Source organism: Alexandromys fortis, unplaced genomic scaffold (assembly GCF_014885135.2).
Source record: "Alexandromys fortis isolate MF-2015 unplaced genomic scaffold, M_Fortis_MF-2015_v1.1 scaffold_218, whole genome shotgun sequence".
Classification (NCBI taxonomy): Eukaryota; Metazoa; Chordata; class Mammalia; order Rodentia; family Cricetidae; genus Alexandromys; species Alexandromys fortis.
Genome location: NW_026068112.1, coordinates 620057 through 636211, shown reverse-complemented (window position 1 = coordinate 636211; position 16155 = coordinate 620057). Strand labels below are relative to the sequence as shown.

General features: G+C 40.7%; 1 protein-coding gene across 8 annotated transcripts in view; it reads right to left on the bottom strand.

Moving 5' to 3' along the window:
• Rprd2 (regulation of nuclear pre-mRNA domain containing 2) overlaps positions 1-16155 on the bottom strand; it is a 73357-nt gene that overhangs the window by 32595 nt on the left and 24607 nt on the right. For all 8 annotated transcript variants that reach the window (XR_007589090.1, XR_007589089.1, XM_050124725.1 and 5 more), the window contains exon 2: positions 2648-2777. Coding sequence is in view for 6 of the 8 variants with exons in the window: in XM_050124725.1 (XP_049980682.1) it covers positions 2648-2777 (130 nt within the window). In the remaining 2 variants the exon portion in view is untranslated. The remainder of the gene's footprint in view (positions 1-2647; positions 2778-16155) is intronic.

Sequence of the window (16155 nt, the reverse complement as noted above, 5' to 3'; positions counted from 1 at the left end):
TGGGGTCACAACCAGCTGTAAGGAGGTCTGGTGCCCTCTTCTGGCCTTCAGGCATACAGACAGAATATTGTATACGTAATAAATAAATAAATATTTTTTAAAAAAAAGAAAGAAAGAAAGAAATTTAAGCCAGGTATTGGAAACCCACACCTTTAACCCCAGCACTGGGGGGAAAGGCAGGTGGTTCTCCGTGAATTTGAGGCCAGCTTAGTCCACATAGTGATTCCCAGAACAATCAGGGCTACACAAAGAAACCCTGCCTTTAAAAAAGCAAAACAAGGGGCTGGAGAGACGGCTCAGTGGTTAAGAGCACTGGCTGCTCTTCCAGAGGTCCTGAGTTCAATTCCCAGCAACCACATGGTGGCTCACAACCATTTGTAATGAGATCTGGCGCCCTCTTCTGGTGTGCGGGTAGATATGGAGGCAGAATGTTGTATATATAATAAATAAATCTTAAAAAAAAAAAAAGCAAAACAAGAAAACAACCTCCCACCAAAAGAAAAAAAACAATTTTTTTAAAGAAAGAGATTGTTCAAAAAAGCAAAAGTCGATGGCATTATCGTGGGGTAGTCTTTATAACCCCGGCATATGGGAGGCTGAGGCAGAAGAATCATGAGTTTGAAGTCATGTTAATTACAGTGAGAAACACACCTTAAAAAAGAGATATGGCTCAGAGGTTAAGAGCACTGGCTGCTCTTCCAAAGGTCTTGAGTTCAATTCCCAGCAACCACATGGTGGCTCACAACCATCTGTAATGAGATCTGGTGCCCTCCTCTGGCCTGAAGGCATACATACAGGAAGAACCCTGTATACATAATTAATAAATAAGTCTTAAAAAGAAAAAAAAGAAAAAAAATAACAAGGGAGAGCAAGGATGATGACTGGGACCCACAGGGTGAAATGAAGAATTAACTCCTGAAAGTTGTCCTCTGACCGCCACATGCACACTGTGGCATATGTACACACATACATAAATACATAAATGTGAAGATAAATCAAAAACAAAACAAACAGTGCTGGAGAGAAGACTAAGTAGTTTAAAGCACTTATTGCTCTTGCAAAGGACCTGGTTTGGTTCTTTTCACCCACATGGAGCTTACAACAGTCTGTAATTCCAGTCTGAGAGGATCTGGTGACCTCTTCTGGCCTCTAATAGCACTAGGGGTGTGTATGTGTACACACGCATGCGCACGCACGTGCACACACAGCATTCATATACACATATACACTTTAACAAAGCTAAGAACTGAGAAGAAGCAGAGTGACAGAGCACGGGCTTACCAAGTGTCCATACAGAAGGTCCTGGCTTCCATCCTTAGCACCAAAACAAAACAGAACACGAAACCCAAAATAATTTTACTAGGAAAGAAATACTGGGTTTGTCTTCCTTTTAAAGTTTACTGAAGGGGCTGGTGAGATGGCTCAGTGGTTAAGAGCACTGACTGCTCCTCTAGAGGACCGGGTTCAATTCCCAGCACCCACATGGCAGCTCACAGCTGTCTGTAGCTCCAGTTCAAGAGAATCTGACATCGTTATACCAATGTGCATGAAATAAAGTTGTTGGTTTTTAAAAAATAAATAAATAAAAATAAAAAAATAAAGTTTACTGAAAAATAAGCATTAATCAGCTCCACACTACAACACATGTTCTAAGAGGATTTCAGCCTGATCACATACCGCCGTACATGCAAGCAAAATATACATACATATATATGCCTATAAGATCAGCAACTAGGATGCTGATCTCCAGTTAAAAGCTAGGCTAGAGTATATATGTAGCAAGACTATGCCTTTTAAAACAAAATTTTTATAAAACACTAACTCTGATATTTTCTAGGGGGTTATTAACTGGAACAAACAAATGATACTTCCATTTTCTCTACACACACACACACACACACACACACACGTTTTGTTTGGTTTTTGGAGACAGGGTTTTTCTGTGTAACTTTGGCACCTGTCCTGGAACTTGCTCTGTGCTCTGTAGACCAGGCTGGCCTTGAATTTACAGAGATCCACCTGCCTCTGCCTCCTGAGTATAAGGATTAAAGGCGTGCACCAGCAATACCCGGCTTTCTCCTATTTTTAGGCTGAGATTCTTTCATTATTTAAAAAAAAAATCTGGGGGGCTGGAGAGATGGCTCAGCAGTTAAGAGCATTGCCTGCTCTTCCAAAGGTCCTGAGTTCAATTCCCAGCAACCACATGGTGGCTCACAACCATCCGTAATGAGGTCTGGTGCCCTCTTCTGGTCTGCAGGAATACACGCAGACAGAATATTGTATACATAATAAATAAATAAATCTTTTTTTAAAAAAAATCTGTAAGTTGAAGAACACTAAAAATTAAATTACAAATGAGTACAGAGAGAGAGATGAAGAATTGGATTCCCCCCTTTGTTTTTTTTTTTTTTTTTTTGCCTTTTTTAGACAAGGTCTCACTGAGTAGCCCCAATGGCCTCAAAATCTGGCTGAATCTGCTCCCCAGATGCTGGGGTTAAAGAAAGTGCCACTACTCCTGACCATGAACAAAATATTTTATTTGGATCTTGAAATATGCACAATTATTCAAGTTCTTCCTTATAAGTAGGAAAGAAAAGAAAAATTTTTAATTTTCTTAAATCCCAAAGAACAGTAAAGATTTACTTACTTCACTAGAGCAGCTGCTTCGGGAAGCACATCAGCAAATGATTCACGGAATATGATTGCATTTTTCCTCTTACAATTCTGTATGACATCATTGGCAAGATAAAAGAGATTCAAACGGTGGGGATATGTAGCTGGAGATGAAAGACAATAAAAAAGTTTTTATACTTAGTGAAAGTTGTTCCAAATATATTGTTTGCAAACAGCTAACTTTTTAAATTACATTTCATTATCTTAAGCTTATAAGTGTTTTGCCTGCTTGTAGGTATATCACAAACCATGCAATGCCCACGGAGACCAGAAGAGGGATCAAAGCAGTCAGTGCTCCTAACCTCTAATCTCCAGCCTCAGTTAACTGTTTTCATATGGACTAATTACATGAATGGAATAACAAATAAACAATTAACTAATGGGTTAACTTATCAAATGTACTAAAACCCTAAACCATTTGAGGTTAAATTTCTGCTCAAGTTACTCTTCAAGTAGACCACCTCACTCTGTAGATGTTTGGCACTAAAAGAAAAAAAATCCTTTAGTGGCTTTAGAGACACTAAGACAAAATTGTTTCTCCAATTATTTGTGAAGACACAAAGAGAGAGAGACAGAGACAGAGAATTGAATAAACTCAACTTGCTACAAAAATACCAAGCACAACACTGAATTCTAATCATATATCAATCGTGTAAATAATGTTTAATAGTGTATTATACACAAATCCCTAAATCAGCCAATCTAAACACCACTCACATTAACACCTAAAAGTCCAAGTCTTCCCATTTGCCGGTTATTTTAATTTTCTGAGTGTTCTGGGGATAATTTGACTTCATATATACATAAAGGTTAAGCTTTTCCAAGGCTCAGCCTACCTAAGGTTCACTGTTACATGCTGGGCAATTCCAATTCCAATATTCACATAGATGATCTGTGTTTCTACAGTTCCACGGGTTCTTCAATCTCAAATTCAGTAACTTCCTAGATCTCCCCCATATTGCTTTCTCTTCAGATAATCTCCTACTCCCATTACACTGGTTCACAATTTCATCAGACATCAGTTCATTTTCCAACTCCTCGGTCTCTTTTAGGATTCACTTATTTCTATTAATTTGAGAGTATTTGATAATTATTTAAGTTACTATTACTAAATCCCTCATTTTCTCTTCTCTACCTAATTTAGTTTTCTAGAACATGCATTCAAAAAAGTCCAAAATTAGGATTAGTCTAAATGAATGCTTTTACTGTACCATTCTTTGCTATTTTTAAAAAATTAGATTAGCTGAGTGGCAGTGGGTGGCGCACACTTTTAATCCCAGCACTCAGGAGGCACAGGCAGGCGGATCTCTCTGAGTTCCAGGGCAGCCTGGTCTACAGAGCGAGTTGTGGGACAGGTTCCAAAGCTACACAGAGAAACTGTCTCGAAAACAAACAAAAAAATTAGATTTATTAAGCCAGGCAGTGATGTGCACGCCTTTAATCCCAGCACTTGAGAGGCAGAGACAGGTGAGTTTGAGGCCAACCTGGTCTACAGAGTGAGTTCTAGGGCAGGCTCCAAAGCTACAGAGAAACCCTGTGTTGGGGGGAAAAAATGTTTTTTGGCCTGTATGTATGCACATGCACCATACATGTGTACCATCCCCTTCTTTTCTGTTCTCTCTCTCCCTCCCGCCTTTTTCTTTTGAGACAAGGTATGGTGATTTGAAAAAGAATGGCCCCTACAGGCTCATATTATTTGAATGCTTAGTCACTAGGGAATAGAAATGTTTGATAGGATTTTTTTTCCCCAAATCACTATGGAGAAGTTGAAAGGGCTTAATAATAATAAAAATGAGGGTTATTCATTTTGCTTGAAATAGAGTCTCATATGGTCTCCAAACAGGCCTCAATATATTATTTAAAGATGACCTTGAGCTAAACCTCCTGCCTCTCTAATATGAATCTCCCTCACACTGGAATTACAGGTGTGTACCCCCCCCCCCCGCCCGCCCATGAGGAGCTGGGGATCAAATGTGAAGCACCCTAAGCAAGCACTATCAAATGAGCTACATTCCCAACCACTGGATTGCTGATTTAAATGTGGCAATATCAAAATAAAGCTGTTAGCCTGGTAGCAGAACAACTGGGCAAATTTTAGCATGATAATATTACTATTTTATGTCTATGCTGGTTCAGCATCTAAGGGCAAGTGCTCCTCTTTAGAAGACCAAGGTTCACGACTGCTTGTGACTACAACAGATCTCTTACAACCACACTTTGAATAGTGCTGGCACGTGGTATATACATATTCAGGCACTTACACACACGCAGTAAATAAATAAGCAAATATTTAAAAAGAAAAAGAGGTTAAGTGAGGGCAGGAGAGATGGTTCCTTGGTTAAGCGATTGGCTGTTCTTCCAGAGGACCAGAATTAGATTCCCAGCACCCACACAGCAGCTCACACAGACCAAGGGGATCTGATGCCCTAATCTGGTTTCTGTAGACACTAACATGGTACATAGATAGACATACATGCAGGCAAAACATCCAATTAAACAGAAATATGGGTCATAGAGAAATACTAATAAAGAAATGGAAAAACAAGTATCTTTACAAAGATAAAGAGACAGAACAGCCCATCAAAATCCCAGCAAAATTCTTTTTTTTTTTCTCCTGGCGACCTACAGACGCCAAAGCCATGTAGTTCAAACCTGCTCTCGTTATCTGTTATTTCCAAATTCCCAGCCACCAAAGATGTAGAGAACTCATCTTCTAAATGTTCCTCTAAATTATAACCACAACATTCAACTGCCAAGTTCCGCTTTCTAAATACTTCTAGGTATTTCTCCGTCTCTTGTTTCTTTATTTATTTATTATATATGCTGTTTTCTGCCTATATGTGTGTCTGCAGGCCAGAAGAAGGCACCAGATCTCACTATGGATGGTTGTGAGCCACCATGTGGTTGCTGGGAATTGAACTCAGGACCTTTGGAAGAGCAGGCAATGCGCTTAACCTCTGAGCCATCTCTCCAGCCCCTGAATTGTCTTCCTTAACTGACAGTCTATGGGGACATCCACCTGCCCCTGCCACCACACCAAGCTTCTTTCTTAATGTCATCTATCCCAAATCTCACTTTCACTACAAATCCTATCCTTGCCACCCAGCCTGGGAAACTCCCCTAACTCACTCCTCTCTATTGTGATCAGCTTTTCACCTTCAAGAGTGATGGACATGTATCTCTGTGTAGAGCCTTTGCCCAGGATTACAGTGCCCTGGGTTCAATTCCCAGCACCCTCTTCATATCTCACAGAAAAAGGACCTAACAAGAAAGAAGGGAAGATACCATGATTGAGGCAATCTTTCCTAAATTAGCCAAGAGAAAAATTAGAAGTTCCGTCTACTTTTTCTTCCCTTTTGTTTTTCCTTTTTGGAGACACAGGCTCATTTAGGTTGTCCCAATTTACTACAAAGCCAGGAATGACCCTGAATTCTTCTGCCTCCACTTAAATAAAGTTTAGCTATTTTGAAGTGCTGACCAAACAAATGGTTCTGAAAGAACTACTTAAATGTGGCCAAGTATACTGAAATCCAATGCAGCCACGTACAGTACACATAGTAACTACAAAGGTGCTTCAGGCAAAGACTAAAGTCAGATGCAAAGCCTACAACAGCTAATGACTAATCTTAAATGTAATTCTTTTTTAAATTATTTTTATTTTCTGTGTATGGGTGTTTTACATGTATGTATGTATATATGTATGTGTTACATGTGTGTGTACTGTGCTCAAGGCCAGAAGAGGGTGTGAGATTCCCAGAACTGAAGTTACAGAGAGTTCTGAGGCCATGTGGATGGTGTGTCCTCTGAAGGAACACCACGGGCTCTTAGCTGCTGAGCCATCACTCCAGTCCCAGCAGATAATGTATTTTGCAATGATAGTCTATGTTTGCTGCTATATTTTTACAAACTCAGGTTTTTATTAGATGGCCTAGAATATGATCACTGATGATATATTAAATTCAGGGATTTGGCACTGCATACCTGTCATCTCAGCACTGGCTGATGCAGATCAGGGGGATCATTGTGAGTTCAAAACTAGCCTGTATAAATAGTGAGTTCTAGGTTAGTTGAGACCCTTTCTCAACACAAAAACCAAACAAAGCTTTAGGACGGCCTTGGCTACATTAGGACCCTGCCTCAGAAATACACACACAGGAAGCAACTCTTTCACCGTAATTTGATGCTGTGTGTACCTCTGACTCTCTGATACATGCTCACAGGATGCCTTCTTTCACCTGCTTCCCATTTCTGGAGCCGTGCACACAGATACAGTTACTTTGTGCTCTGCCATTAGGGTATCCTAGAAATTTCTGTGTAACCAAGTTTCCCAACATATGTGCTCTGAAACAACAATCACTTAAAGAAGTGGATTCACCGGGCAGGTGGTATACACCTGTAATCCACTTAGAAAGTGGAGACACAAGCATCAGGAGCCGGAGGCTATTCTTTTTTTTTTTTAAACATTTATTTATTATGTATGCAATATTCTGTCTGTGTCTATGCCTTCAGGCCAGAAGAGGGCACCAGACCTCATTACGGATGGTTGTGAGCCACCATGTGGTTGCTGGGAATTGAACTCAGGACTTTTGGAAGACAAGGCAATGCTCTTAACTGCTGAGCCATCTCTCCAGCCCCCGGAGGCTATTCTTAACTAAATCCTGAGGGACTGACTCCACGGTCAAATAAGTATTGAAAATGCCGAATATCCTACTCTCCAACCCTCAAGGGAGTTCAGGAAACATTTATTAATGGTAATTAAAGTTTCACAGCATAAAAGTAGATTTAACAATAATTTGGTAGCACCTTACTTGTTTGTTTATTTGAGACAAGGTTCTTTAAGTAACAGCCCTGGCTGTTCTGGAACTCACGCTGTAGACTAGAACTCACAGCGATCCTCTGCCTTCCGAGTGCTGATTTAAAGGCTTGAGCCACCACCGCCCACCTGAATGCCATTTTTTAAAAGATTTATTTTATTTATTATGTACACAGTGTTCTGGGAACTGGATCTCATTACAGATGGGCATGAGCCATGATATGGTTGCTGGGAATTAAACACAGGACCTCCAGAAGAGCAGTCAGTGCTCTTAATCTCTGAGCCATCTCTCCAGTCCAAGAATGCCATTTTTAAAGTGAAGTGCTAGTTGGGCAGTGGTGGCACACATCTTTAATCCTGGCACACACCTTTAATCCCAGCACTCAGGAGGCAGGGGTGGGTTTCTGTGAGTTTTTTTGAGGCCAGCCTGGTCTACACAAGAGCTTGTTCCAGGACAGACTCCAAAGTGATGGAGAAATCCTGTCTCCAAAAACACTAAAAAATAAAAATAAATAAAAAGCCATTCTTGGACTGGAGAGATGACTCATACTGGATGCTATTCTAGAGGTCCTGATCTCAATTTCCAGCAATCATATGGTGGCTGGAAATCATCTATGAGATCTGGTGCCCTCTAATGGTGTGCAGACATATGTTGGCAGAACACTGTATACATAATAAATAAATAATTTTTTTAGGAGATGGCATTCTTGGGTTGTAGAGACTCCTCCGAAGTTAGGAGCTCCAGTTCTTAGGGCTCTGGAAACTTTTTCCTGGTCTCCATACACATTCCTCAAATAGGATGCATAGACATACATGTAAGAAAATCACCCATACAAATAAAATAAGGGGCAAAAATGACATTCTTAACAACACCGTATTTTGGGAAATTTATGATCATGAATCTTCAGTACTATTTTTGTCACTACTTTACTGTATTTTATGCACTCTTATGCTCATGCATATGGTGCAAACTATAGTCTGAGAAACCTAAGATGAGAAATATAAATTATTTAAATCTAATAATAAATAGAAATAAATTATTTTATTTTATTCAACTCTAGAGATTGCACCTAGGGTATGGCACACGCTGATGGGCTTGAGTCCCATCCCTAGTTCTAGAAGTCTATAACCTAGTTGGTCCTCTGAGACATTGTGTGAGTTCACATGCTCTTCCCTTGACTGCTATCAGGATTTTACTTGCCCAGGCTAATCTTAAAGCCCTTGTCTCAAACTGATCCACTGTTCCAGGACAGGCTCCAAAGCTACACAGAAACACTGTCTCGACAGACAAATTTCAAATAATTTAATAGTTTGGAAATTTTTTGCTCTGAGATAATGTGCTTCTAACTCTAACAGTCTGTAAAATAGTAATTATATCAATGGAAGCATTTTATGCTTTTTGGCAAAATAAACTGACAACTTGAGATTTCACACATTATAAAAAAAAACCTAAATTTGGGAGATTGTTCAGTTGGTAAAAGTACAGCAATGGGAGAAGGAGGCTCTCCAGGGCTCGCTGGCAAGACAATCCAGTACCAGGCCAAGGCCAGTGAGTGTGGTTGTGGGTGTTCACGCAGATTCATGGAAAATACAGTGGCACCTCAGGGATGATTTCAGCCGTTTCCAACCAGAGTGGATTCATCTCTATCGGAGGCTGTGGGAGGAGTTACGGCAGGTGACAACTAATGTTCAGATGTCAACCCAACGAATGATTCTCTGATGGAGAAGATTCCTGTCTAGGCAGGGCCTAAGGGATCACCGACTCTGGAAACTGTTGCTCCTTGTCTGCAATTACACATTTGCTAAAGCAGCTATGGTGTCTCCAATACCTGTACTGTGGTGTATAATTTCATATGATATGTATGTGTAATCTCATGTTCGCATCTCAATCAGGAAGATGACTTTTCATTAAACATTATAATTTTGATATATAGAAAATATATTAGGATATGCTTCATCACTACATCTATTGACCCAAAAGGCCTGGAAGACACTTAAAAACCTGCTTTGTTCTTTTTATTCAAACTACACATAATTAGCTCATTTTTACCTCAGAGCAAGTTCAAACGAGACTGTTTTTGTAAATAAATTCTGTAAATTAAAAACTTTATAGATATGCACAAAGTCAGAGTTACGGAAGTCTAACCAACGTTATTAACACAAAGCAACCTAAAAAATCATGTCAAGGAGCTCAGCGGTTAAGAGCGCTGCCTGCTCTTCCGAAGTTCCTGAGTTCAATTCCCAGCAACCACATGGTGGCTCACAACTGTCTATAATGAGATCTGGTGCCCTCTTCTGGCCAGCAAGCATACAGACAGAACACTGTATACATAATAAATAAACAAATCTCTTAAAAATGTATTTAAGCTAGGTGAACAAAGAAACAGGAGAAAATTAGAACAAAAAAATGAAACAAAAAACTAAAAAGAATTAAAACTTAGAAAAAAATTAGAGAACAAAAGAAAAGAGACAAAAATAAAGAACATGACCCAAACAACATATGTATAAATTTATTCTGTACCACTCAGATAGAAAAACCTTAAGTTCAATTTCGCTACACTGTGAAGTTTTTCTTCAAAACCTGGAGGTAGCCTCTAGAGCTGGTCTGTCAACCTACTAATAATATTAAGGACCATTTCCCTTCTATTCAGGGCTTCTTTATGGTTCTTACACCTTAGCAAGTTGATTTCCATGTCCCCAGAACATTTTAATTAAGCCTCCAAAGGGATAATGCCAAATGAAAATTCTCGATCAGAATACTGCAGTTTTCCAAGTTTTTTCTAACCAGATTTTGCATAGGTTTTAAGAAGCAAAATTGATTCAACATATGTTAAACAGAAGGTCCTGAGGACAAAATGCAGCTTAAGGCATTCAGGAGCCAGCTGCAGCTGTGTAGGGGTAAGCCCTGACAAGTGAGAGATCCTGTCTATTTAAAAAAAAAAAAAAAAAAGACTGGGGGTCCTCAGCAGTTAAGGGCAGTGTTGCTCTTGCAGAGGACTTGATTTCTGGCACCTACAGGGTGGTTCACAATATGTGACTCCAGTTCCAGAAGCTCTGACTTCTGTGGGCACATCAAGCACAGAGTAGACATACAGACATGGAGGCAAAGAACTCAAACACAAAAACTAAAAGAATAAATCTTAAAAAATAAATCAAATAAACACCACCATGGATGCTCTCTGGATGAAGGCTACCTAGTACACCCATTCATATGAATATGCACACACACAAGTTAGTTGAGCCGGATACAATGGTGCACATTTGTAATCCCAGTACTAGGGAAGCCAAGGCAGAGGAAATACTAACAGCTTTTTTTTACTAACATGAGCTACATACATTAATTCCTCGTCTCAAAACCAAAAGACAGAAGGAAGCAACAGCAGTTTGCCCCACATGTTGCTAGGTCTTGTGTTCAATTCCTAGTGCTATAAAAGTACAAAAAAATAAAAATAAAGAGGGAGCAAGGTGGCTCAGCAGATGCGCAAAGCCTGATGACAGTTCAGTTCTAACCCTGGGACCCATGTGATGGAAGGAAAGAGTCAAATCCTGCAAGTTGTCCTCTAACCTCCAGATAAATGCCTAGCATGAGTGCACTCATACGTGCAACACAAATACACAGTGCAGCATGCACACACACACACACACACACAATAAGTAAGTAAGTAACTGGAGGCATTCTGAACACTGGCTCAGACGGTCTTCTCACCCTTCATCAGTAACGCTTCTTTCAGCAACAGACACCTACAACTGGTAAAACACAGAAGATAAGAAGCTGTAGGTTGCCCAACCAACACATCTACCACACAACTTCGACACCTGAGGTTCATGGATTATCATGAAAGAGAGGGTAAAAGATTTAAGAGCCAGAGGCATAGGACACCTATAGCTAAATTGTGTACCTTAGGAATGCCAGGGAAAATAAACCAATAAAACCTCAAAAAAATGGTTGCCTGAACAAGATCAGCATGACAACAGTCAGTATGCTAACTTGGACATCAAAATTTCCCTAGGTTCCCTACCCTAGATAAAGCTACAGGTGGTCAATGGCTACTGAGACAAGAAAAATTAGTTTCCCTCATGGATGAGATCCCAAATGGGATGTCCGCCCTAGACATAGGAACAATACTAACTGAGTCAGTAAGTGTATATACATGTACACATGCACAAACACACACAATAATCAGAGGCTATGAATTTGGAGAGGGGAGGAACTTAGATGAAAGGAAGGGGTGGGAGTGATGTATGACGTTCTCAAAAAGAAAAAAAATAAGAGGCTGGAGTGATGGCTTTGGGATTAAGGACACTTGTTCTTGCAAAAAAAAAAAAACCAAAAACCAGATTCAGTTCCCAGCACCAACATGATGGTTCACAACCACCATACCTACAGTCCAGGGAATCTGACACCCTCTCCTGACCTCTGCAGGTCCCAGGGACAGATGTTCTCATACATACATGCAAGTAAAACACTCATACACATAAAATTAAAAGAGAAAAGTTTAAGGCATGATGGGCTAGCAAAAGACCTCAGAGGCAAAAGAGCTCAGGGGCTAAGAGCACTTAATTATTATGTCTAGAATATATTAAACATGTTTTTTGTTGCTGATACATAGCCCTGGCTGGCTGCAAATTCAGTCCTCACATCTTAACTTTCCAGGTCCAATGGTGATTTAAATAATGCACGGAATACATTAAAACAACTGCAAATGAGGGACTTACACCTGTGAATTCTATGTAGCTCAAGGTATTTTAAAAAACAAGACACCCCAAAATTTAACATATTCAAATTAAATTTATTTTTCTTTTTTATGATTTCTCTGTGTAAAGCTCTGGCTGTCCTGGAACTTGTTCTGTAGACCAGGCTGGCCTTGAACTCACAGGAATCTGCCTGCCTCTGCCTCCTGAGTGTTGAAAATAAAAGTGTACGCCACTGTACCTGGCTTCAAGACTAAATTTCTCATCTACCCTTCAAAACCTGCTCTACTTGCAACCTTCTTCACCAGTAACCACTAACTCCTTATAGTTGCTAAGGCAAAAATCAAAGTCATTGAGACAACTCTTGCCCCATATTGAATCCATCCAAAAACATGAGATCTCCCTGTATGAAAAGGTTCTTAAGAAACCCATCACTACTTTCAATGAATACCTACCAATAAGATATAAGTAATGAGTAAATCTTGTTGGCCAGATGTCGTGACTTACACTCAGCTTTCAGGAAGCTGAAACAAGAAGACTGACAGAAGTTTGAGGCCAGCCTGGGCTACACGGTGAGTTCAGGGCCAGATTGGGCTATATAACAATACTAATTAAAACAACTATCTGGTGGGATCTGCCTAGAAAACACAAGATTACTTTGAATCACCTCTCTCCACAAGCTGACCCATGCCATTAACATTTGACAACAGATTACACCAGCCATCTAGCTAACTGGTGTCCTTGTTTCTACAGCAACCAGAAGAACCTTTTAAAAACTTAAATCAGAAGCAAGTAATATAGCTCATTTTGTTAGATTTATTTTATTCTATATGTGTATTTATCTGCATGTATGTATATGCACCACATGTGTGCTTGGTGCTCACAGAAGACAAGATGTTGGATCCCCTGGAACTGGAGTTATTATTGATAGCTATGAGCTACCATGTGAGTGTTGGGAACCAAATCCATGTCCTCTCTCTCTTAACTGCCGAGCCCTCTCTCCAGCTCCTATAGCTGAGTTTGTAGAATGCTTGTCTAGCATTCACAATATCCAAGATTCTATCACAGTCACACAGCAGTGATCCTAGCACTTGGAAGGCAAAGGCAGAAGACCAGTTCAAGATCATTAAGGCTAGCAAGGGCTATGTAAGACTGTCTCAAACAAACACGAGCTAGCACACATTCAGTCAGACACATGTACTCCATACTATCATAAATCAGATACTATCCCTCCTTTGCTAAATGGCTCTTAGCATAAAAGTTCTGGGCTGGGGATATGGCTCAATTCACGGAGGGCTTGCCTAGAATTCACAAGACCTGGGGTTCAATCCCCAGCACTGCTAAAATTGGTCAAAGTGGCATATGATTGCGATCTTAGCACTCAGGACCTGGATGCAGGAGGATCAGGAATTCAAAGTCATCCTCAGCTATGAGATAAGTTTGAGGGCCGGCGGTGGTGGCGCACGCCTTTAATCCCAGCACTCGGGGAGGCAGAGGCAGGCGGATCTCTGTGAGTTCGAGACCAGCCTGGTCTACAAGAGCTAGTTCCAGGACAGGCTCCAAAACCACAGAGAAACCCTGTCTTGAAAAACAAAAACAAAACAAAACAAAACAAAAAAAAAAAAAAAAGATAAGTTTGAGGGCAGTCTCAGTTACACAAGAGACTGTCTCAAAAACAAAACAAAATCTAAAGTCCTTAAAGTGCCTATTAAGAGTCATGATGAGGGAGTGGCTGGAGAAATGGCTCCAAGGTTAAGAGCACCAACAGCTCTTCCAAAGGACCTGGGTTCAATTCCCACACCCACATGGCAGCTCACAACTGTCTGTAACTCAAGTTACAGACCAAACACCCTCACATAGACATATTTGCAAGCAAAACACTAATGTTCATAAAATAAAAATAATTTTTTTTTTTTTAAAAAAAAGGACTCTCGATGAGCCAAGTTGTAGTGGCACGTGCCTTTAATCCCAGCACTCGGGAGGCAGAGGCAGGCTGACTCTTGAGTTTGCTACAGAGTGAGTTTCAGGACAACCAGGGCTACACAGAAAAACCCTGTCTAGAAAAACCAACACCCCCCCCAAAAAAAAAAACCCTCTTATTTATTTATTTTTTTTAAAGATTTATTTATTTACTATGTATACAACATTCTGCCTCGATGTATGCTTACACGCCAGAGGAGGGCGCCAGATCTCAGTACAGATGGTTGTGAGCCACCATGTGGTTGCTGGGAGTTGAACTCCGGACCTCTGGAAGAGCAGCCAGTGCTCTTAACCTCTGAGCCATCTCTCCAGCCCCCCAAAAAAACTCTTGATGAGGGATTGGATTGGAGACATGGCTCAGTATTAAGAATGCTTGCTGCTCTTCCATGACCTGAATTCAGATGCCAACACCAATGTCAGGTGGCTCCCAACCATTCAAAAACTCTAGCTCTGAGTTCCCAGCATGCACATCGACATTCACAACTCCAGGTCCAGGGAATCCAACTCGCATACCCCCCAAGGCAGGCACATGTGTAGAACTGAACTGATGTTCTCTTTGTACATTCATGCACAGGCACATGTACACACTAAGGCACACTCATATTCATGCACAGAAATAATAAACCTTTTTACTAGGAAAAGATGACCTTTGATCTATTTACTGCCTCTATGCCCCCTCTCCCATCATAAACTCTGAACTGTCTGCTAATAAAGTTCCATCTTAACTGTTTTCCAGCCACAAATGTCTTCTTATTGTTTCTTTAACTCATCAGGCATACTTCAGCCTCAGGAACTAAAGTGTTTTTCTGTTCTTTTGGCTTTTAACATTTTTAAAAACAAACTGTCCTTTAAAAAAAAAGATTTTATTTATTATGTATACAGTGTTCTGTCTGGGTGTATGAGTGGGAGCCAGAAGAGGGCACCAGATCTCATTATATATGGTTGTGAGCCACCACGTGATTGCTGGGGATTGAACTCAGGACCTCTGAAAGAGTAGACAATGCTCTTATCCTCTGATTCATCTCTCCAACCTGGTTATTAATATTTTTATTATATTTATTTTGGATGCGCGCGCATGTGTGTGTAACTCCCACAGGAGTTCTCTCCTTCTACCATGTGGGTCCTGGGGACAGAACTCAGGTTGTCAGACTTGGTGGCAAGCACCTGTATACCAACCAAGCCACCCCCTACATACACTGCCCAATTTTTGCCTTCTTCCTCAAAGGTTACCTTCTTAGTCACATTAATCTGATACTTCAACCTCTCTAACACCCTGCAGTCCCCATTTCTGTTTGACAGCATCTATCAGCTTCCATAGATTTAATTAACTCGTTAGTCACTGCATCTGCTGTCTGTCTCAACTCACTAGAGTAAGCTGTCCGACAGGAAAATGCCCTGCCCACTGTGTTCGCCCACTGTGATCTTAGTGCCCAGACAGAAGCCGGCACAGCAGGTGTTCTGTAAATATTTCTGATGGTTAACAGGCACAGGAGTGCAGCTAGAGGGAGGAACAAACCCCCGTTCTACAGCACAGTAAGGAAACTATGCTCAACAACAACTACATTTCAGAACAGCTCATACAAGTTCTTCTGTTCTTTTTTATATATCTGTGTCTCTGTGAATGCATGTGCACTTGTGTGTGCCCACAGAAGTCAGAAGAGGGCATCAGACTCTTTGGAGCTGAGCTGCAGGTGTTTGTGAGATGCCTAATATAGTTCCTGTGATCCAAACTTGGTTTTCATGCTAGAGCAACAAGCACCCTGAACTGCTAAGTCAACTTTCCAGTGTCTTGTCGAGGATTTTCAATGTTCTAAATGCAAAGAAATGATGTCTGAGGTATCACATGAGCAGATGTGGTGGTGACACACGACTTTAATCCTGGCACTCAGGAGGCAGAGGCAGAGGCAGGCGGAGCTCAGTGAGTTTGAGGCTAGCCTGGTCTACACGAGCTAGTTCCAGGACAGCCTGAACTATTATACAGAGAAACTCTGTCTCGA